Raw genomic sequence first — 23,846 nt, forward strand, 5'->3', positions numbered from 1 at the left:
TACATAAGCAAAACACATTTATTAAAAAAAATACCAGTCTAACGGTTAGACGCGATAGAAGTGAAACCCTCCGTAAAACAAGCATGCATATATAAATTCACAAATTTAAATTTACTTATGCCATCCTTCTGTGTGCCTGGTAATGAAGCATTTTCTATACATACATATACATACATATATATACGTATATCTTTTTTCTTCTTCTTTTTGGTGTCGCTTTTTCGTTTCATCGAGTCTCAAATCACTCCCAACGATTCTAAAGAAGTTTTCACTTCAAAAAAAACGCACATTCTAAAGACAATTTGTCACGCATACAAAGTTCTTTAAATAATTCAATAAAAATTTGTTGTGTTATGTTCTTTGAATGGGCATTTTAGTGCGTTTTTATATCCAAAGCTAGGCAACACTGCAGTAGCGAGAGAGAGATTTGACTGCCGAAAGCAGAAGAACACGAACAACACCTGCAGTCGCGGGCAATGCCACCAGATGTTAAAAAAAGTAAAGCTAAATAAAACTAAGTGAATTATTGAACTTATTTAAAAAAATGTATATTTTACAAAATCATAAACATTACTTTTAATTAGAACAGGCTAGAAAAATGTCATGAAGCAAGAACTAAAACTCCGAGACAAAAAATTATAAAAATAACAAAAAAAAAAAATGCTAAGTCAAGTTACGAAAATGGTCATCTGGCCATACTGGACCTAAAATCACGTAACTCGTTGTCAAATTCGCTGAGAGCAAAGTAACGGGACCACGAGAGGCGCCATCTCATTATTCTTTCCACCATGGCCTTTGTGGCATAGTAACATTTTTGTTGTGATTTTCATGTCATCTCTCTTTCGTATGGGAAATGTAACTGGCAAAATAGGAGAGAAAACATGAATGTACTTTTTGTTCAGAGTTTTTATAATTTCTTCTTTTTCCCCATTAAATGCACTTTTCATTCCTCTCTACATGTGAACAGGTGTTTGAATAGACTAATGAAAATAAAATCTATTTCTAGAATCTTTTGAGCAATTTTAATTTAAGAAGATAAGGCGTGGTTCCACAGATACCGTAAATATTTTGAATACTTTGTCATTAATTAATTATTTTCAAAATGCAAAATACATAGAACTTATAATCAATTAAGACTATTTTAGTTACTATATAAGAGTTCTTGAACTTTGCGGCAAGGCTATCTACATATGCACATATACATACAGAGATATGACAGCTTAAGTGACAGCGACTTAGAAAAACAATGAGATGAAAAACAGAGTGCAAAAATACATTAAAACGAAAAATATTTGCGAAGAATGCGAAAAATGTTAACGCCTTCAAGACTCGCTAATGTTTTCTATTGACAATAATTCACTTGCCGCCCCAATTGGTCAGCGGTCAACGTGCGATAGGAGCAATTGTGATGGAGTGGTGGCTGCACGAACACATTCGTTATTCGAGCGGCGTGTGACAGAGGCGAGAGATAACAATGTATGTACACAAAAATGTCTAAGACTAATGACATATTTTTTTGATAGTATCGCATGAAATAATTATGCAGATGCTCTGATTGGCGTCAATAATGTTGCTAAGGTAAAAATTTAAAATTTATGAAGTTTTAATGCGTTAGAATAATTTTGATTTGGAAGTTAGATACGTTTGTTTTGAATAATCCTTTGAGATTAGGACCAAACATTTGACCAAACTTTTACGAAAACTGATCCGCTGGTGGCGCTAACCTGCAAGAAACTACTTTTCAAACCTTGATAATTGATTATTTAAATATTGAAAAATTTATTTAAAAATAGAAAGGGATAAATTAAATTAGTTAACATTTTCTTGTCAAAAATATTCAAATACGTTACAATATCATTTTACGCTTTGGTAATCTAGTATGTCTGCGAATATAAGGTTGTCAAAAAAGTCTTGCGGTATTTTTATTGAATTTTCAATTGTTCATAAAATTGGTTATAATAATGCGATTTAAGTCAAATATGCGCCGTTTTGTTCGATGACGAGTTCCCAACGAGATGCCAACTTCATAATGCCCCTCTTATAGAAGCTCGCTTCCCTATTGTCAAAAAACTCGGAGAGCCAATTTTCACAGGACTCTCTTGTGGACAACTTCCGACTACCAAGCTCGTTTGCCATGGACAGAAATAGGTAGTAATCACTTGGTGCGAGATCCGGACTATACGGTGATTGCAAAAGAACCTCCCATCCGAGCTTCTGGCGCATCACCAAAGATGTGTGTGGCCTGGCGTTGTCCTGATGGAAGACAATTCGGCCTCTGTTGATGAAAGATGGTCTCTTCTGCATGAGTGCTGCATTCAAGCGGTCCAGTTGTTGGCAGTACAGGTCCGAATTGAGCGTTTGGCCATAGGGGAGCAGCTCATAGTGGATGATTCCCTGCCAATCCCACCAAACACACAGAAGAACCTTCTTGGCCGTCAATCCAGGCTTGGCCACCGTCTGGGCAGCTTCACCGCTTTTCGACCATGAGCGTTTGCGCTTCACGTTGTCGTAAGTGACCCACTTTTCATCGCCAGTCACCATCCGCTTCAAAAACGGGTCGATTTTGTTGCGATTCAGAAGCGATTCGCATGCATCCATGCGGGCAAAAATGTTTTTTTGCGTCAAGTCGTGTGGCAGCCATATATCGAGCTTCTTTTTGAATCCAAGCTTCTTCAAATGGTTTATAACGGTTTGATGACTCATGCCCAGCTCTTGGCCGATGCTACGGCTGCTACTACGCCGGTCTCTTTCGATCAATTCAGCGATTTTATCGCAATTTTCGACGACAGGCCTTCCGGACCGTGGCGCATCTTCGATCACCTCTGCACCAGAACGAAAACGTTGAAATCATCGTTGTGCGGTGGAAATGGAAACTGTATCGGGTCCATAAACTGCACAAATTTTATTGGCAGCATGAGATGCATTTTTGCCTTTATCGTAGTAGTACTGTAAAATATGCCGTATTTTCTCTTTATTTTGCTCCATGTTTGCGACGCTATAACTCACGAACGACTAAAAGCAAACAACAATTAATCAAACACGTGTAAGCACGTGAAAAGAGCTTTCCAAAAAGCTCTAGCGTGAACCGATGCGACGAATACAACTAGAACTACGCGCTTGCAAAGACAAGCTTGCGGAAATATCGCAAGACTTTTTTGCCAACCTGATATTTCCAGCTTGAAGCTTAACTCGTCCTTATTCGCACACCGTTACTCGCGTGGTTTTATAAGGCCTCGAGCTAAAATGTAAATTTTCATAGACACCCCAATCAAATTTGCAAGTGCTCTTCCATCTCGTCGAGTGAACTAATCAAGTGAAACTAATCAGCATGTATCAGCTGTAAAAGCGGTTAAAAACACTTAACTATTAGAAAGGATCAAGGATGATAGATTACCAGGTTTGGGCGTTCCCACGACGGTCGGTTCTACGTAATCGGAACGACCCGCATTTATATCCGGCCAAGGACTGTCACTTCAGCAGCATTCCTCCTATATGCATGGGGAATGTTTATGCTGCTACAACAACAACAGCAACAAACAGGTTTGGGCATCGCAAGCAAAATTGTGAGAGTACCCATGTCGCCGGGTACTCGGCAGCAGATTTTTGCCCGCTCATTTCACACGTATTCACACACTCGTCCAATCAGCCGTTCAGACGGCAACGAAGTAACACGAGTGGAGATTTTTTAGGTATATCACGAACACAATTTAAGTTTTTTCGTAAAAACACCGCTGTTATGACCCCCTCGGTTACATCAGCCAATCAGTTGATTCCTTTGAAATCGATTAACGGTCTGATGTTGGCCACATCTCTGCATTATTTACATTGGGTTAGGTCAACTTTACTACACAGCGGTAATACTTTCGCTGACACCAGCTGATTACCGAATCTAAAAGAAAACGATTCGAGAACGTTTTCCAACTTTTCGGTATCCCTCGGTATTGAGAACAGATCGAAAAGGTGCAATTTATACTCAACGCAAGTAACAGCAATGGTTTGAAGCTTTCAAATATAAAACGGATTAATATTCACACGACGACGACCATGCTGACGTCTACTTCCGTACGGACGGCTGCTTAAATGAATTATAAACAACAATTCAGCAAAAAAAACAAAAAAAAATTCAGAAACGTGGCAGACAGCAAGCCGAATTAGCAATTAGATAGACAGGCGAATGCATAAAAATGTGAGAAAATCAATGGCACCGGCGAGAAAAGTTGATTTTCATTAAGAGTTTGCTGTGGAAATATTATACGATACATCTGCCGTTGTAAGTAGGTGAACTCTTTATGCACAGGTATTCAAATTAAAAATCCGCGCTTTTATAGCCTTGAATTCTGAATAATACTCATAAAAACTAGCTCATTTGAATTCAATGATAAAAGGTTTGCTCAGTAAACAGCTTTCTCCTTCTCTCTTGACAAATCGGCTCCCTTAAGGGGAGAGCCTGCTTTAGAGGCTTCAAAAAACGATTTTTTCGTGGATTTTTTTGCGAAGGAAAAAAATTTTCGATTGAAACGAAACTTTCACGTTTTATTGTTATATATTTCAACAGTCTGCTCAAATTTTTTCATTAAAACATATGTCATATTATGCCTGGTACAAGCATTTTTCCGAGGCGCCTCGAGTATGCATGTGTCGTGCGGCGGGAAAGATGCAGGTCGCAATTTTCATCAAAAACCAAAAACAAGTTTATTTTAGTATAGTATAGCTTCTAGTTAAACCAAGAAAACTAGACAAAAAGTGAGAAATTCAACATTTTTTCGCTAATTAAAAAAAAATTAATATTTTTGGAAAAACAAATTCACTTTAGATTGTTTAAAAAGTGGATTAATCATAACTTTCTTAAGGTTTTTTAGGTTCAACTAGAGGATAATTTAATTCCGAATACAATCAATGTTATCTCGTTTCTATAGGACGTTTAATTTTTTCCCTATCTTTCCCGCCAATTAGGAAAAATCGTAAAAATAAAAAAACCGCACACAATTTCTTCTGTAACTCCGAAGATATTTTGAAATTGCTTCTGAAATTTCGAGGATACATTCTTGGATAGTTTGGGAAGACATATATGCAAAAAAATCGATTTTTTGAAGCCTCTAAAGCAGGCTCCCCCCTTAACAAGACACTGGGTTGCTAGTTCTAGAAATTTTGAGTAAAAGTAGAGGATATGTAAAATTTGTAGAAAACACATTTCATTTTCAAAATGGGCTCATAAGCAGACAACAATTCGCTAAAGAGGACTATGGTAGTATGACATAAAATACATACCGCTTAAGTCAGAACATAAATCAGAGTAATTGACGCAATCCGAGATCGATGAGTGGAGAATTTACAAAGCTTTATTTCTTATGATGTGATGATTTAGACGGACTTCATGTTTAGCAAAGAGCTAGCTTTTCTCAAAGAGTTACGACAGGGAGTCCTGTCGCGATCGATAACATTTCAGACCTCATTATAAAAAAGTTGGGATTGACGGAACTTGTTTCCAATGAGCACACCTTCCCATGGATGGATGAAGTGTCCAGAGGAGGTTTAGCAACAAAGCACAGTACCGGCATGAAAAAGCTTCTCATAAAAACCATCTGCCGGAATTGGTTTAAGGGGTTAGGGGTAGTCAGAATTTTCAAAAAATCGATTTTTTTTTTGCATTTTCTTAAAGTATAATGTTTTAAAAATATTGTGTAAAAATTTGAAGTGAATCCGACAAATACTTTTCAAGTTATTCAACAATTAACAAAGGGCGCTCGGCCGCTCCGGAGCCGATAGCAAAACTTTAAATGCGTTTTTCTCAAAACTATGTTTTTCAAACTGGTGAACACTGTAACTTAAAAACCGCTACGTAGATTTCAATAAAATTTATACAGCTTTTGAAAAACATAAAAAACTTGTGCCTGATCGAAGGATTTTTTTTTTTCAAAAATTTCGATTTTTTTTTAACAATTAAATGTTGGTTTTTTTTTTCTAAAATCTGGAAAAAATTTTCTGAGGCCGCCATTTTGTTCATTTTGAAAAAAAAAAGCTTCGATCAGGCACAAGATTATCTATTAATAAAACTAATTTTTCTTGTCCGATTGGTTTTAGATGAATCTGCAAGGACTTGTGATGTTCACCGCAAGGGACTTCTGGAGAAACGGACTTCACACAAACAGCGATAACTTTTGCAATTATTAATTTTTTTTTTGAAATTTTGGTGAAGTCAAGTTAAAACATGATGTTTTTATGCTATGTTTTTATTTTTGTTAAATAAATTAATTAAGTAGCAAAAAAAAATTCGTGAAAATCATCATTTTTTCGGGCCTCTGACTACCCCTAACCCCTTAAAACTATAGGTCCTTCTATTTGTGCAACGCGCGCTACAAATACGAGAAGGATCTCGGCCAAGCCAAACACCTAACACAATTGTACGTGCCAATTATTTATTTATTTTTAACAAACTAGTTTCATATTGGCGAAACTTCGCAACTTCGCGGTCTGTTTTAAATTTAAAAATTAATTCACAATATAAAATTTTGGATTAAGTGAAATAATTTCTTAAACTTCTATTTGTACCATTCTTTACTTTCAAATATTAATTAAAATTTATTTTTTAAACCGTTCACAGTTTCTTTCCATTTAAGTAAGAAAATACTTTTTTGCTACCATTTTTACAAAAAAAGGATTTAATATTTTCCACTTTATTCACCTTCTTAAATACAACCTTTTGTAAGCATTGCCAAAAATCGAATGTCAGTAGTGAGCAAACCTTTAATAATTGAATCATGCACAGCTGGTACGATATTATCTCATTATTCATACAAATCAGTCGTATATTGTTTTTAGTAGGTGTCGCTTTACTGAGATGGAGACAGCTCCTTTGTGCCCCGTATACTCGGATTATACTTTTGCCGTAAGTACGTCATAAATTGGAGCAAAATTACATTCGTGGAATCAAAGTGATAATTGAAAAGACATTTTTGTAATTTTTATTTTCATTTACGTATCATCAACTTTTCAACCCAATTAATTTCTCTTTCTTATTTTCATGACATGTCGTTTTCCTTTTGAATATATTTTCCGCTTATATTGTAATTATAATTATTATTGAATTATATATAATTATAATTGAATACACTTCACAGTGTTGCATGGAAGATTTCGCACCATTTACGTTCAGTTAAATATTAGTTGAGTGCTATGTATTTAAGGAATTTAATTTTTGTGGTGTAAATCGAGTTCAATTAAACACCTTAAGTGAGACAATTTGTTAATTAATCAATTAAAGTGCATGTCTGAATTTATTATTACGCTGCATCGCCATTATCGCGTTTACTGTTTGGCTCGATTTGATTTTTTTTTCTGAAAATACGTGTTTAAGGTCAAGTAGAGTCAACGGAAGATTGGAATGTATTAATTAAAAAAAAAAATTATGTCGTCAAAAAGATAGTACTCTCTTCTCTTAAGATTATAAATTATATCAGGATCAGCAATTTGTCATCAATTTTATGTTTGCTTTTTAAAAAATAATTCAATATTAAAAGTTTTAAACCGAACAACTGATGAAACGCGTGTTGCGAAAAAAATTTAATATTGTTTTTCTGAGTAATTAATAAATTTTTTATCCATGGATTGTTGTTTCGCTTTCAGAAAAATGTGCAGTTGGGATTGTCTCACCATCCTTAGGGCTTGCAGTGGAGTCGAAAATGTTCGTGTAGAGGAAAATGCAGAGACTGGTCAACTCTAAGATAGGACAGTTGCTAAACCCGAAATGCCACAGTTCTGATAATAGAAGCTGTTACTACTGCTGGTGTTCAGGCCACTCCAGGCATTTCGTCAAGGAATTTATTCGCTCAAATCGGCTTCAACGAACATACTTTCAAAACAGTTCTGCACAAAGATATGGATTTATTTCCTTATAAGACTCAAATTGCGAGCGAGACTTGCGCATCCGCTGAGAATTTGCCGAGGATTCTTCGAATGGCGTAAGAGGATGAAATCAATCTCTATCTCATTTTTAAGTCCATTTCTCTAACCTCTAAATCCTTCAAGAGTATTTAAAGACTATGAAAAAATAACCGGACCGTGTTGATTTTTTTCGTATATCACCGACACAATCTCAGTTTTTTCGTAAACAAATCGCTGTCATGACCCATGTCACGTCACCCAATCAGCTGATTCCTTCAGAATCGCGGGATACGTGGGGGTGCTTTGTGCCGCTACAACATCCACAAAAATACTTATACCGTTTCCCAAAATGTTTACTCAACTGTCGGCCCTACGCTACCAGAATGACTGGAATTTATGACGTACATATATCAGGGTGGCATTTTACTGTTATTTTATTGACTACTGCACCGTTGAATCGCAAACACGAAGTGTTTACATTAATTGTATTATTACAATTCGCTGACGCTTAAATATCTCTTGTTTGCGATTGTTTACATTAAAATATTAAACACAAAATTGACACGAAATAAAAAATGAATGAATAAAAAAATTCACTATTGCATAAACGTAAAACGCGTATTGCACTTCGCTCTCTCCGCCGTTATATCCGCTGTAGTTCCTATTTAATGCAGCGCACTAATAGTTATGTAAATCTAAACTCAAGGTGCTTTTATTCATTTATTATCATTTTTTAGAGCCATTTATGCCCACTGAAATCGCATATAGTGAGATTAGAATACAATTTTATTGAAAATGTACTTATACTCGTATAAGTTCATATTTGCGCATTTTCGTCCAAGCACTACCCTGCAGGAAAAAATTGAATTAGTTGTTCAACGTTAGTATTACTTCGATAGTTTCGATTCATGTCGCTCGGAATGTGATAGTAAGAAAGCCGAAAAAAGGCACACAATCAGTCTCTCCCAATTCGGCCTCTAGTGCGAATTGGGAATGGGAAATTTTAGCTTGGATACAGGGTATTTCAAGTTGAGTTTGGCATATTTTCAAGAATTAATTTTCACATTCAATTTAATTTCAGATCAAAATGTTTTTATGTATAAATGTATTTACATATATGTTGGTATGCAAATAATAATAAAACAAAATTTTTTATTTATTTTTTAATTAATAATATCTATGAAAACATGTCCTACTGATGCATTGGTTGTGCTCCTGAACATACCACCGCTTCCAATCTAGATTGAAAGGGAAGCTCGCTCGAGTGCCTTAAGATTAATAGGTATATCTAAACTTAAAAGTGGGGATATGAAAGGACATTTAAAGATCTTAGAAGACTTTCTACATAGTCCCATTCTTCATAGGGATGATATACTATCACCCAAACCAACACTCTTCAGGAACTTCCAAGTTATAATTAATGAACGCACAGATTGGAGAACTAATTCTATCACTTTCAAACCTGGAAAATGGTAGAACAGGGTCAGGAATCAATGGGCCTAAATTCAAAAAATCGATTCCGATGGGACTCTACCCAACAATATTCCAGGTAGAAATACATACCATTGAAATATGTGTGAGAGAATGCCTTAGCAGGAAAATGAGAGGTACTCACATCTACATACTTTCAGATAGCCAAGCGGCTCTAAAAGCCCTTCTATCAACAACTATCACCTCCAAATTGGTAAATGATTGCCTAAACCTTCTCAACACGTTAGGGAACCTCAACATAGTAACACTAGGCTGGATTCCGGGACATGAAGGACATGAGGGAAATGAAATGGCTGATGACCTTGCAAAACAAGGAGCAAATATGCAACTTACTGGTCCTGAGCCTTTCTGTGGAGTCACAAAAAGCCACATTAATGAATTCCTTAGAAAATGGGAAGAAAGGAAATTTGCTGCACACTGGCTAAACTGTGCTGGTCAGCGCCAAGCCAAACTATTCCTAAGTCCCAACAAAGGAAGATCTGACAAGCTACTTTCACTAAACAGAGTAGATCTGCGTCTTTTAACAGGATATCTTACAGGTCACTGCAGCCTGAGGTATCATCTAAATAATATTGGTCTATCTGAGACCAACGTCTGCCGCTTTTGCGAAATGAACATAGAAAGCTCAGAGCATGTGCTTTGTGACTGTCCTGCAGAAGTCTCTCATCAGCTTGGTGGTATCGTAGTATCTCCATGCAATCTTTGGAATAATAAACCTAAAATTGTGCTAAAATTTTTAAAAAGCCTAAAACTCTAGGGTTACAAAAATAAGCCTTTCACAATAGATCAGCTCTGGTCGCACTGCGTAATGGCCTTCTAATAATAATAATAAATTAATAACATGGCTGTGGTTGTTGTAACAGCAAAACACATTCCTCATTAATTTTGGATATAAATCCGGGTCGTTCTGGTAACGTAGAACCGACTGTTGTCGTGGACGGGATTAATAATTTGTTTGTTGTTGTTGCTGTAACAGCATAACAACCAATTCACATCTTAGTATCAATTAATTTATTCTTGATCTAGTAAAATACTATCATGTTCATACAATACGATTCGACTCGGTTCACGATTCATTATTGTACCGTCAATAATCGATTTGGCATTAACTTTATGAATGAACGGCGGGTAAGTGCATTTCCACTAGGGATCATGCCGTACCAAGTTTGATCAGGCTTAAACAAAAATTTCCCTGTTCGGACTCTGTTATAAATAGTATGCCCACATTGTTTCTCAATTTAGATGTACAGGGTGGCTGATGAATTTTGCTACATTAAGAAACTCAAATAACTTTTTTTTAGTGTATGGAATTCATTTATTTTTTTTCAAGTTGAAGGTCATTAAATTTTATTAAATGTAGCTTAACTAGTTTTAAAAATAATTGAATTTAAATGCCCCCCATGCTCGTTGACACAAGTGCGGCATCTTAGTAAAAAGTTGTTCATTGCTGCTTTGAGAGTTGCGACAGGAATAGCCGCAATTGTTGCCCGAATGGATTGTTTTAGTTCATCCAAATTTGTTGGCTTTGTTTTATAAACTTCTTGTTTACATAAACCCCACAAGAAAAAGTCAGGTGCAGTAAGGTCAGGCGACCTGGGGGGCCAACGAAATTCGGAGTTTCTTGAAATCAGTTTATTGGGAAATTTTCGTCGCAACTCTGTCATAACAGTCTGGGCTATGTGAGACGTTGCCCCATCTTGTTGAAACCACACAGAGTTGAAAGGAATTCTCTTTCGGCGTAGTTCTGGATAGAAAAATTCTTTCAGCATTTTCAAATAACGGTCTCCAGTAACCGTAACGGTGTGACCATTTCCTTCAAAAAAATAAGGCGCGACAATACAGTGTGAAGAAACCGCACACTACACTGTCACGCGAAGAGGATGCAATTCCGTCTCGTGGAGTATCTGGGGGTTAGAAGTACTCCATATTCGACAATTTTGTTTGTTCACATTGCCGTTTAAATCGAAGTGGGCCTCATCAGACATGAAAAGGCAGTTTAACATGTTTTGGTCTTCTTCCACCATTTGCAGGATCTTCTGGCAAAATTCCAAGCGAATCGGCAAGTCTGCTGCATTCAGTGTGTTAACCATTTGAATTTTGTAGGGAAATAAGTCTAAATCTTTGTGCATTATTGTTTGCAAAGACTGTCGGCTGACACCAAGTTGAGCAGATAAGCTTCTTGTTGAAACCCTTGGATTGCTTTGTATAGCTGCAGCTACAGCAGCGATCGTTTCCTCCGTCCGAACTGGTGGGTTTCGATGATAAGGCCTTCTTGCGACTGTTCCTTGCTCAGCAAAATTATTCACCAGTCTCATTATGGTCCATTTGCTCGGGGGATCGCCGCCAAACATCATGAATTCATTTTATATAATTCAACTTTATTGATTTTATAGCCTGTATTTAGAGCATACTATAAGTTATTGAATATTGAAAAATTGATTAAAAATAAAAAATTTAATTAAATTAAATTTATATTAATGTTATTTCATTTATTTGGATATTTTATTTGCTGTGCGCTGTGTGGTATCGTCCTCTAAATTTGTGAGCTCCTATGATATTAAAAACAAATTATTATTTATGCCTATTATTCGATATTTTGATATCTGAAACTGAGTATTCGCTTCTAGCTTCCAACAGTGCATGTGGTAATTCGGCAGCTTCAATTAAGGGATTATGTTAGACGAACAAATACAATAGCTCTGGACAATTCGCCAACTGTGGGTATATATGTTTTTAATAAATTACGTCAAACGTTTTTATAGCAAATTTCATACCTTGTAGTCATTATATAGCCAAGCGTTGAGACTTAGCAGCTTGTTTGCTATATATTTACGTACGCTAGTAGAATTTTCTAACTCGTAATCATAAATGAGTTTTTGTAACAGAGACCGGGCCATATTGGTTGCTTTATTGCGATGAGGCAAATCTGAATTATAGAAAAAATCATATAGCAAAGAAAATGTTTGCATAGAAACTACTTTTTCTCACCAGCCATTTCATTTTCTTGTGACCACGCTCATGCTTCATTGGCGCTTTCCTTGGTAATGCGGTGTACCCATTTGGGAAGAGGTGATAATCCGAAGCCAGAAAGCAGCTTCAATGCAGCAGTATATAAACCACAACCAGATTTGTCAATTATTGTAGACCTTTGTACGTCTTTTCGATAATCAGCGAGTCGAACCAGTGCTTTGTATGATTCACCACGGTCTAGCAATGATACAGCCACAATAAATTGTCCTAAAATTTTAAACTAATTAAATTAAAGGACAATCGCGACGCAATAAATTGGCAAACGTGAATAAATGTTCCATTTGCATCAATAGCTCAGTAAACACAAATGTAAACATATGTATGAATGTACATACCAATACAAACAAAGCATATCATTTTGACGTAAACCATATCTACGGCGAAAAATTCAGCTGGGTGAATGCTGTCACCTATAATAAATCCACCTTGGTTTCAATGCCCAAGAGTGATAGAAAGAAGATTGCGCCCATCAGAGCGTACGTGACGTCACGTTTGCTGAGTTGTGCAGTGCCAACCATTTGCTCTTCGCAATAAATTTAGTGCTTTTTTATACCGAAAATGCGAAAATTTTGAAGTTTCGTGTTTGTTTCTTTTTTTTAATTTAAAGCTACCGAAACTTTAGGTTACAAAACAAACTATATTATTAAACAAAAAAAGGTTAAAAAAGGTCACTCTGAGAAAATTTTAGTGCTAATGAAAATTTTTTTAATCCTATAAAATTTGATAATTTGAAAGTGCAAATTTAATTTTTGGCTTCATTTAAGGCTATGCATAAATATTAAATGCCCCTCTATCAACTCTTCTTAAGATTGAAAACCTTTTTACACATTTTAAAAAGCCTTTGAATTTATTGAATGCGGATTAAAACCATAGAGGTGTAATCGTTTCTTCCGGCCATCAATCCTTAGTGGGACATAGGGCATCAACAGGTGTATTCATTATAAAAATAAGCAACAAAATACCCGAAAACACTAAAGAAACCATACTGACATTTTTACAAAAAGAGTACCTTATCTAGTTACATAACCTCAAATAAGCAAATACGTCGTTCCCTTAACAAAAGAGTCTCGCTTAAAAAAAAAAAACTCATAAATTAAATTATACATAAGCATAACATATTTATTTAAGAAAACGCACATTTTAAAGACAATTTGTCACGTATACAAAGTTCTTTAAGTGATTCAATAAAAAATTGTTGGGTTATTTTCTTTGAATGGGCATTTTAGTGCGTTTTTATATCCAAAGCTAGGCAACACTGCAGTAGCGAGAGAGAGATTTGACTGCCGAAAGCAGAAGAACACCAACAACACCTGCAATCGCGGGCAATGCCACCAGATGTTAAAAAAAGTAAAGCTAAATAAAACTGAGTGAATTATTTAAATAATTATTAAAAAATGTATATTTTACAAAATTATAAACATGATATTTTAATTAGAACAACTAGAAAAATGTCATGAAGAAAGAACTAAAACTCCGAGGCACAAAATAATAAAAATAACAAAAAAAAAAAAATGATAAATCAAGTTACGAAAATGGTAATCTGGCCATACTGGAGCTAAAATCACGTAACTAGTTGTCAAACTCGCTAAGCGCAAAGTAAGGGGACCATGATAGGCGCCACCTCATTATTTCTTCCATCATGTTCAATGCCTGTGTATTTTTAGAGCTCTGTTTTTTGTTGTTGTTTCTCGTGTTTGTTTACATTACAAATTTTGACATTCAAACCACCAAATTGCAAAAACACGATACGTGCAAAAAAAAAAGAAAAGAAAAATACGCAAATTTTGTTTTTGTACTACTGCCATCACCTTGTATGGATTCGTCTGGAATAAAACGAAACGGAAGGAAAAATATAGGATAGAATAGAGAAATAGAGGTAGTTCGATCTGTGAGAATTTTCCAGATTCTTTGGTAAATCACAAAATATCCTCCAGTTTGAGGGAACGAATTTTACTCATTCTCATTACATCGGAACCCAAAATTCGCAGTCTTGCTCTAGTAAAAGCAGGATACTCACAGTGCTCAGTGCTATCCGCCTCCTCCAAGCAAGACAGGCAAATCGGGTCCTCAATGATTCCAATGGTGGTCATATGTTGATCCCATAGATTGTGTGCTGTCACAAAATACTTTGCATTTCTGCAGCATTCTAGACCGTCTAACTGCTGAATACACAAATAAAACGAGCAACTGTAGATACACCTAATTCTCTCTTTACACGATAGATACGTTCCCAAACATTTCGTGTAAAAAGCGAATTTGGTGAAAAAAATATTAAAAAATTCTTTTTAGAGTTCACTTTATTTCATTAAATCTATACTAATATTATAAAGAGGAAAACTTTGTTTGTTTGTTTGTTTGGTTGTAATGAATAGGCTCAAAAACTACTGGACCGATTTTAAAAATTCTTTCACCATTCGAAAGCTACATCAACCACGAGTAACATGGATTATATTTTATTTTGGAAATAGGGCTCGAGATATAGGTCAAAACGTGGACCCGGGTAACCTTCGGATGTGTATGTACAATATGGGTATCAAATGGAAGCTGTTGGTGAATGCTTTAGTTCAGAGTATTTTTCATGCCGCTCCGTGACTAGGGTCTCGAGATAGAGACCAAAACGTGGACCCTAGAATGTGTTTGTACAATATGGATATCAAATGAAAGCTGTTGATAAGTGCTTTAATACGGGGTAATTTTCATACCTATTGATGACTAGGGTCTCGAAATATATGCCAAATCGTGGACCCGTGGTCTTTGCACCGAATTAAACCAAACTTATACACATTGTTAAGTAAGTATTGAAAATGGGTTTCGTAAAGTTTGGTTGTAATTCGGAGCACTGGCAACGGGTACAGCATACTTTTGAACCAGCCATAATGTCGCTTACTTTTTTAACGCTTGGGGCGGAACTGAACTGTCAAATTGACAGTGTGAGTTACAATGTGTCAATATTTCTTTCTGATTTGGACGCCATAAGGAAAAAACGTAAGTGCAACATGTAAAAATTGTTTGTGAATTTTTTTGGAGTGGATTTTGGAACAGTGAATAATTTCTTACGAAATTTGAGAATTTAATGTGAAATCCGAATGAAATTATATGTTCGTGCTCCAATGCTTAATAAAACATATAAATTGAAACGAAAAATTCATGGATGATCAGGAAAAAAGACGATTGTTTCTTAGTTATTCATATGCGTTGATTTGAAATTTAAAAACAATCTTCTTTTTTCCTGATTTTCAATTTATATTTTATATTTACTCAAAAACAAATAGAAAAACAAAAAATATTGTTTATGGCAAAGCGCTTGAATAAAGAATAAAGAAATAAATAATATGAAAATCATATATTTTCTGTTCTAAACCATATCTATTCTATTTTAGTGTGCCCAGCGAAGGGGGCCGGGTTTGCTAGTTCATTATAAGAAATAAATTATTAAACGGCGAGAGCAAAATCTACCGAGTCTCAAAGACTTTTCCTGAGACTATTTAAACGCTTCGTGCATGCACCGAAAAATCTCCCTCTATTTGCTCTTTTAGCTTGAAGAAAAATCCATGAAATATTGAAAACCGCGTTAAAACCAAACAATTCGTGTAAAAAAATATATTTTGTTCCTTTTAACTCGTGTTAAAAATATTCGTGTAAAAAGAGAATTAGATGTAAATGTAAAATATGACTGATTTCGTTTATAGTAAAAGATTTTTCAAAAGACGCGCTTAGATGTTGTTTTAAAATAAATATTTGCCGAGAGTAAACGCGAAAAAAGAAAATCAGTAATGGATTTCAAACGTAATAGTGTGATTGCATTATATTTGGCTGGAAAATCACAACCAGCGATTGTTCGTGAGCTCGAGCACCTTAAAGTAAATAAAGTTTTTGTTTATCGCACCATTACTCATTACAATGGTCATCAAAAGACTGCAACGTCACGTGAAATGGTTCAAAAAGTGAAGAAGCGACTTGAGCGAAATCACCGACGAAGTGTCAATCAAATGGCGAAAGAAGTGAAAATATCTGGCTGTAGCATCCGCCGCATACTGAAAAATTATCTCAAAGTCAAGCCTTACAAGTTCTCACACCAAAGCAGCAACAAGTCAGACTTGATAGAGCGAAAGCGTTGCTTCGCTTGGTCGAAAGCGGTCAATTTCCGAACGTTGCATTTTCTGACGAGAAAATGTTTCAAATTCAGCAATTTTTAAACTCTCAAAAGGATAGGGTTTATTTGACCGACTGTTCATACGATAATTTGAGTCATCGATTGGCCACCAGGAGGCAGAACACGCAAGAGGTAATGGTTTGGGCCCCTGGGCGCTCTCCAATCGTTTTCATCGAGCCTGGCGTCAAAGTAAATACGAAATATTATCGAGAAGTACTCTGGAGGTTGCTTTGAAGCCGTGGGCAGACAAACATTTCGGTGGCAGACCATGGACGTTTCAACAGGACTCGAGTGAACCAAGAATGGCTAAAGAACAACGTTCCGAACTTCATGACGTCCACACAATGACTCTCAAATTCACCAGACGCGAATACGATGGATTATTCTCTTTTGGGTCATTTTGGAGAGCAAGTTCAGAACTAAAAGATTCACCAGACTCGAAAAAAGCTATTGTCGGCGAGTGGGCCAAAATACCGGCAAGACAGCTTGCGATTCGTTTCTGGACCGTCTCAAGGCCATATCAAGGCAAAAGGTGGTCATATCGAACAAAAGTAAATTGATTCTTAATATTGTAGTATTTTCACACATGTTTTATTTTGAATTGAATAAAAGTAATTTTCCAAACAAAAATTGTGGCCTTTTTAATTGGTTACACTTCGAGTGCCGGACCCTGTACATGTAAAACCCACCAAACAACCGATTTACTAATTGTTGAGATCGCCGAAATATCGATGTTAAAGGCTATTCAACAGAGCGTCCAGTTTCTGGTCTATCAGTCTTCCAGGCCAGTGTTATCCTCGACAGAATCAGTTTCTTGAAATTTTTTCACCAACATTTGAATTGTGGACTCATTCGGACGATGATTTCCACCAAAAAAAATAACGAAGCTGGCGATATGTGGATCTTAAGGAAATGGTCGATTTCCATAATAAAGCGTTTTTCAGTAAGAGCGCTTCAACTTTTTTTTTGAATAAAACACAAACGGTTTGACCTTTTTAACTAATTTTTTTTTATTATCGAGTTTGAACATATACATTTAAGCATAAAATTCGATTTCTTTTGCATGACCACCGCGTGCACGTTTTACGAAGTCCAATCGTTGAACCCAATTTTCGACCACTCTTTTGCATAAATCGGCCGAAATTCCAGCAATTTCGCGTTCAATATTGGCTCTGAGCTCACAAATCGTCGCCGGCTTGTTACTGTAGACCAATGACTTCACATAACCCCAAAGAAAATAGTCTAGAGGCGTCAAATCACACGAGCGCGGCGGCCATTCGACCGGCCCATTTCTGGAAATAATGCGCTCATCGAACTTACTCTTCAACAAATCAATTGTAGCGTGTGCTGTGTGGCTTGTGACCCCGTCCTGTTGAAACCACATGTCGTCTAAGTCCATACCATTCAATTGCGGCCAAAAATAATCGTTTATCATGTCGCGGTATCGATTTCCATTCACAGTAACGTGGCGATCGTTCTCGTCAACGAAAAAATATGGGCCAATTACGCCGCCGGCATGTATACCGCACCAAACAGTGATTTTTTCGGGATGCAACGGTGCCTCATGAATCACGTGTGGATTGCTTTCTGCCCAGTAACGCATATTTTGCTTGTTGACAAAGCCATTGAGCCAAAAGTGAGCTTCATCACTGAAGATGATTTTTTGGAAAATTTATAAATTTTCATAAAAAATTTCCACGATTATTTGCATACAAAATTTGCACGATTTGCAATCGTTGCTCAAGTGTGTAGCGTTCCATGATGAAATGTATACTAATGAAGTTTACAAATGACAAGCGAAAAATAAAAAATATTGCGTCGTTCGCCCTCCCTATCAGAAAAAAGTTGAAGCGCACCTATTGAAAAACGCTATACGTTTTAATAACTTATCGTGCTATTCTATCGAATAAAATTGTAGATCTAGAAATTATTCACTACTGACACCTAGGCGTCACGTTTGAAAGACCCTTTACTTGTCTGGCAGCGCTGGGGCTTAAAAAGATATAAATAAATTATTAATATTTCACAAATAGGACACAAAATTTAATTTCCCTACTAAAACAAAGCCTTGCAAAATTTCCCAGCTGCATGAAACCGAACCAACGCGAACTGGTAGGGAGAGTTTTCCTTGCAGGGTACATCCACATAGATTAGTATATATGTATGTATGTATATGTACATGGCTGGTGTAAAATGGAAACCAATTCCACTATCGGTAAATTTCTATAACTATGCAGTGGAACTTTGCCCTTTCAGTCATTGCCTTTGATTTTTCTTATAGAAAAAGAATAAAAGTAGTATTTTACGAGAGGCTGACTAGGCTGCAATAGTAGAATTAAAAACAATTACGTGCTGTGACGTCAAATACGTACTTATTTAATAATGCTTTAAGTGAACTACAAACATTGCAGTTTTTTATACAAAAAAAAAAAAAAAATAAATATGTATATATTCTTTCCGAGTAAAGGAAAATTATTCTATATCCGCTGCTATATACAGGGCGTTTTTTAAGGTATATGGTTATATGAGTTATACGCGTGTAATTATACGAGTGGTAAGGAAAGAGAAGGAAAACTTTATGACAATAATGAAGGATAATAATTTAGAGGATGACTGAAGTACGTTATCCCGGAGTACCTTTGAAAGTTATATGTCATAAATAGTACTCTAGATGCTCCTTTTCAGTGCTGAAATAGTTGTTCGCTTGTTCGAGTAAGCCAATAGATTCAAATAGTCCTATAAGCTTCAAATCATATCGCTCGTATGCTTAAAGAACGTCATTACCCCAAATATTTTTTTTTTTTAATTTTGTAGAAGGGAATTCTCTAATCTATAGAAGATATTGTGCACTATTCTTGAAAGCCATCAAGTGCTATAAAAGCAATCGCCGATGAAAAGATCTGAGCCGAAAATAAGATTTCCCCTTACTGACACAACAATTATTCGTACAACAGTCCATTAACGAAATTCAATGGTTATTCACCTCAAATGTTCTAACTCCAATTGGAAAAACAAGCACAGGGTTAATCAGAGAAATCGGTGTTTTTCAACTGCAATGCGAAGCGTCACAAATTTCGTGTTGTTTCTGGGGTGAACGAGCGAATACTACGCACTAAATCGAGTTTCTTCGACATCTCGACAATTCGTACCTAATCTGCGACAGAATAGAGCAAATATCACTTCTATGAGTGAAATATCAAAATCGTTCATCGCTTTTCAAGTGTTAGCAATGAAGGGATATTTTAATAGGAACATTTTTCTCATATTTTAAATAATCATTATGTCTGGTAGATTGAAAGTCATTGAACAAAACAAACTCGCCCTTAGATCTGTAAATATACGATCGGTCAGACATTCATTACACATTATTTACATATGTATGTAATGATTATATGTATGGAGTGATTTTTTCTGAGCTTGAAAATTTAAAATGATAATAAAAAAATAAAATAAATAATTGGCGCGTACACTTCTGTTAGGTGTTTGGCCGAGCTCCTCCTCCTATTTGTGGTGTGCGTCTTGATGTTGTTCCACAAATAGAGGGACCTACAGTTTCAAGCCGACTCCGAACGGCAGATATTTTTAAAATGATAATACAACAGAGAAATATTGGAATGAAATTTTTGTAATATATTATAATTTGATACATAATTTCATAGCATTTTTACAAGTTACATGGTCCCTTCGTTGAGTCTAATAAATAGATTGCTAAGCGCGCTGTATGATAAGTTGTGCCGTTTTGTCAGAACCAAATGTCGTCGATATTTAGTTGACTAATATTTGAAAACAAAAATTCAGTCAGCATGGCTCGATATAGCTCGCCCTTCTCCGTAACGGCAGCTACTTCCTCATTTCGAAAGCAATAAGAATCGATGATGCTGCCAGCGCTCTATGAACTTCGCGAAAAGATTTATTTCTTTTCAAAGTAAATTGCAACAATTTAGAAACGTTGCTCTCGAGTTAAACGATTCACGATGACTTGCCAAACTTTACTGTACAGAAATGTCAACACCGTTTGCCGTTTGAGAAACAGCAGCCAAATCATAGTTATTGATTCCGATAGTTCTCATGCACCTAAAAAAAACACCCTTCATATGTATGTATGCCTATGTATGTATGTATATGTATAAACTAAAGTGGAACTTAACATATTCCGCCATATTGAGTTAGGTTAAATAAATCAATCACTTCTTGAATTGTTTTTAGTTTCTCATAAAAAATTCCATTAGATTATACAAACTACGATCGCGATAGGACATATGTACATAAATACATAAGTCTTACATTCATCTTTAATAAGCATATATGTATGACTGTGCGAGTATGTACAGGGTTGGCCATATTAAACTGGCCCATTGAGTAACCCTATAACTTTTTACTGTAATTTCAGATCAGCTAATGACATACCGCGTTGGAAGCGTCAGTCGAAGGAGATTTATACCATGAAACAGTACACCCCAATAGAACGCGCTGAAATTGTTCAGCTGTACATTCAAAATTCCTTCTCGATTGTAAAAACGCAACGTGCGTGGAGAAAAAAAAATAAAGTGAAAAGTGCGCCGTCAAAGAACGCAATCAAGCAAATGCACAAAAGATTTTTGTCTTCCGGCACTGTGGCTAATACCCGACGTCCAAATAAAAAGCGGCCAAGACGATCTAACGAAAATATCGCGGCCGTACGAGCCAGTATCGAGTCATCGCCGCGAACGTCAGGTAATCGTCGTTCTGCTCAGTTGGACATCCCTCGGACCACTCTACGACGTATCATTCGTTTGGATTTGGGGATATTCCCGTACAAAATACAACTAAATCAACAACTGTTGCCGGCCGATAAGCCTCGTCGCTTGGAATATGCCAATTTTGTCGTCCGAATGGCCCAAACTGATGATGATTTTTGGCATCAAATCATTATGAGTGGTGAGGCCCATTTCTCCTTGAACGGAACCGTAAATAAGCAAAATTGCCGTTTCTACGCCACTGAAAACCCTCAAATTATTGAAGAGGTACCTCTCCACGACCAAAAAGTTACAGTCTGGTGTGGCATTTGCGCTGATATGGTCATTGGGCCGTTCTTCTTTGAAAATGGTCAACACCAACCATTGACCGTCAATCAAGAGCGTTATCGGGCCATGATAACCGATTTTGTGATGCCGATTGTTCGTGAAAATGGTATGGAGCACTTCTGGTTTCATCAAGATGGCGCACCACCACACACAGCACGAGCCACCGTCAACTTATTGAAGACTTTGTTCCCTGGCCGTTTGATATCAAAAAGCGGCGATTTTGACTGGCCGCCACGATCACCGGATTTGACGCCACCGGACTTTTTTCTTTGGGGCTATTTGAAATCTAAGGTTTACGTCAACAAGCCAAAGACACTAGGCGCACTTAAGGCCAATATCCGACGGGAAATAGCCGCCATATCGGCCGAGACGCTGGCCAAAACTATGGAAAACGCCGAAAAACGGGCACATTACGCTATACGAGCTAAGGGCGACCACTTGCGCGATATCATATTCAAAAAGTGATGTAAACGAATCTCCTTGAACTAAATTAAATGTTTTTCACAATGAAACACAAACAAATGTTTCTTTTTCCATATTTTTTTAATAATCACATGGGTCAGTTTAATATGGCCAACCCTGTACATTCATATGTATGTATGTATATGTGCATATTTGTACAAATATAACTTGAAGATGAATAAAATGTATTTGTGGTCACTATCAATGAACAAATAAGTCGAAAATCATACTACTTTCGGGAAAAAACACTCTGGACATAAATACTTCTGCTCAAATATGAACGAGACGTTATCAATGAAACGGTCCGCGGATGACATATGGCAAAAATAAATTTTTTGTTTTTTGGTAGGACTGTTATAAGCTTACATGGCAAATTTCAGCGTGATATGTCACATAGTTTGTTTTCTGTGCTACTGTAAACAAGTCCAGCTCGAGTGTGTTCTTCGAATTTAACGTTAAGAATTTGTTTGAAATTTTGTTATTCCAACAAAATTTCGGCTTCAGACGCCTTAAAAATGTTGCAGACAACCTATGGGCACTCTGCTCTATCGCGTGCACGTGTTTTCCAGTGGTACAAATCGTTCAAAGAGGGCCGTACATCGGTTGAAAACTTGCCTCATGAACGTCGTCCAGCAACATCAGTAAACGACGAAAACATCGGAAAAGTAAAGGAAATTGTGAATTGAAAATCGCACAAATCGCAAAATCGGTTAACGCTGAATATTATTTAGACGTTTTAAAGCGTTTGCGCGAGAACATTCGTCTTAAAAGGAAGGAATTGTGGGACAACAAGTCATGGTTCTTGCATCACGATAATGCACCAGCTCACACATCACGTCTTGTTCGCGATTATTTGAACAAAAATAATGTTAATATCGTTCCGCAAGCACCGTATTCGCCTGATATGGCTCCATGTGACTTTTTCCTGTTTCCCAAGCTCAAGTTGCCGCTCCGTGGAAAACATTTTGAGACAATTGAAGTCATAAAAGAGAATTCGAAGAACACACTCGAGCTTGACTTGTTTACAGTAGCACAGAAAACAAACTATGTGACATATCACGCTGAAATTTGCCATGTAAGCTTATAACAGTCCTACCAAAAAAACAAAAAAAATTATTTTTGCCATATGTCATCTGCGGACCGTTTTACTGATAACGTTTCGTTCATATTTGAGCAGAAGTTATGTATGTACATATGATATAATTGATATAATAGATAATTGGCGCTTACGCCCTTTTTTGGGGAGCTGCTCCTCCTATTTGTATGTAATATAGTTGCGACCTACAGTTTTAAACCGACTACGAATGGCAGTTATTTTTTTATATTTAATACAAGTAGTTATGGAAATAGTTGCTTTCCAACTGGAGGAAAGTTATTACTGTCATTACGCGTGGGGAAAACTTCTCCATTAGTGATGCAGCTAAAAATTAGAGATTTGAGAAATGCATTAGTTCTGAACTTAACCTTTGGTTTATTGAGTCCACTTAGCAAACAATCACTCACTAAATATTATTTCAAATTATTACTAACGTGTATGCATTACAAGTGTACATTATAAGGCACAAAGGTTTCACGTGTGCACAATTAGCTCTTCATATAATAATTTCAAAGCTGGCACCAGCTAGTCTACTAATTTGTTTTGAAACTATTTGTTGCATGATGGATAAATGGGACTGAAACAAAATACGTGCTTGCATATACATATGTACGAGTATACCTGCGCATTAGGGTGCATCACCCCACACAAAAAAAAATTATAGGCAAGA

The 23,846-nt window shown here is 36.3% G+C and overlaps 2 protein-coding genes across 4 annotated transcripts in view; both read right to left on the minus strand.

Annotated features, from left to right (window-relative positions):
* LOC129244771 (sterol regulatory element-binding protein cleavage-activating protein) overlaps positions 1–23,846 on the minus strand; it is a 63,024-nt gene that overhangs the window by 32,928 nt on the left and 6,250 nt on the right. The gene's annotated exons all lie outside the window — the stretch shown is intronic.
* Positions 12,008–12,578, minus strand: LOC129244772 (nuclear pore complex protein Nup160 homolog). Its single transcript, XM_054882602.1, has 3 exons — positions 12,361–12,578; positions 12,147–12,298; positions 12,008–12,087 (listed from the first exon to the last, which is right to left on the minus strand). Exons 1-3 carry the CDS (start codon positions 12,365–12,367, stop codon positions 12,049–12,051), a joined length of 198 nt encoding a protein of 65 aa, XP_054738577.1. The 5' UTR covers positions 12,368–12,578; the 3' UTR covers positions 12,008–12,048.

The sequence above is a fragment of the Anastrepha obliqua genome, chromosome 4, assembly GCF_027943255.1.
Source record: "Anastrepha obliqua isolate idAnaObli1 chromosome 4, idAnaObli1_1.0, whole genome shotgun sequence".
Taxonomy (NCBI): Eukaryota; Metazoa; Arthropoda; class Insecta; order Diptera; family Tephritidae; genus Anastrepha; species Anastrepha obliqua.

What these genes read in the sequence shown, in the direction of transcription:
- LOC129244772 (XM_054882602.1), bottom strand. An exon ending in GGCTATATAATGACTACAAG is followed by an intron (nt 12,088 to 12,146) that starts GTATGAAATTTG and finishes ATATACCCACAG; the next exon opens with TTGGCGAATTGTCCAGAGCT.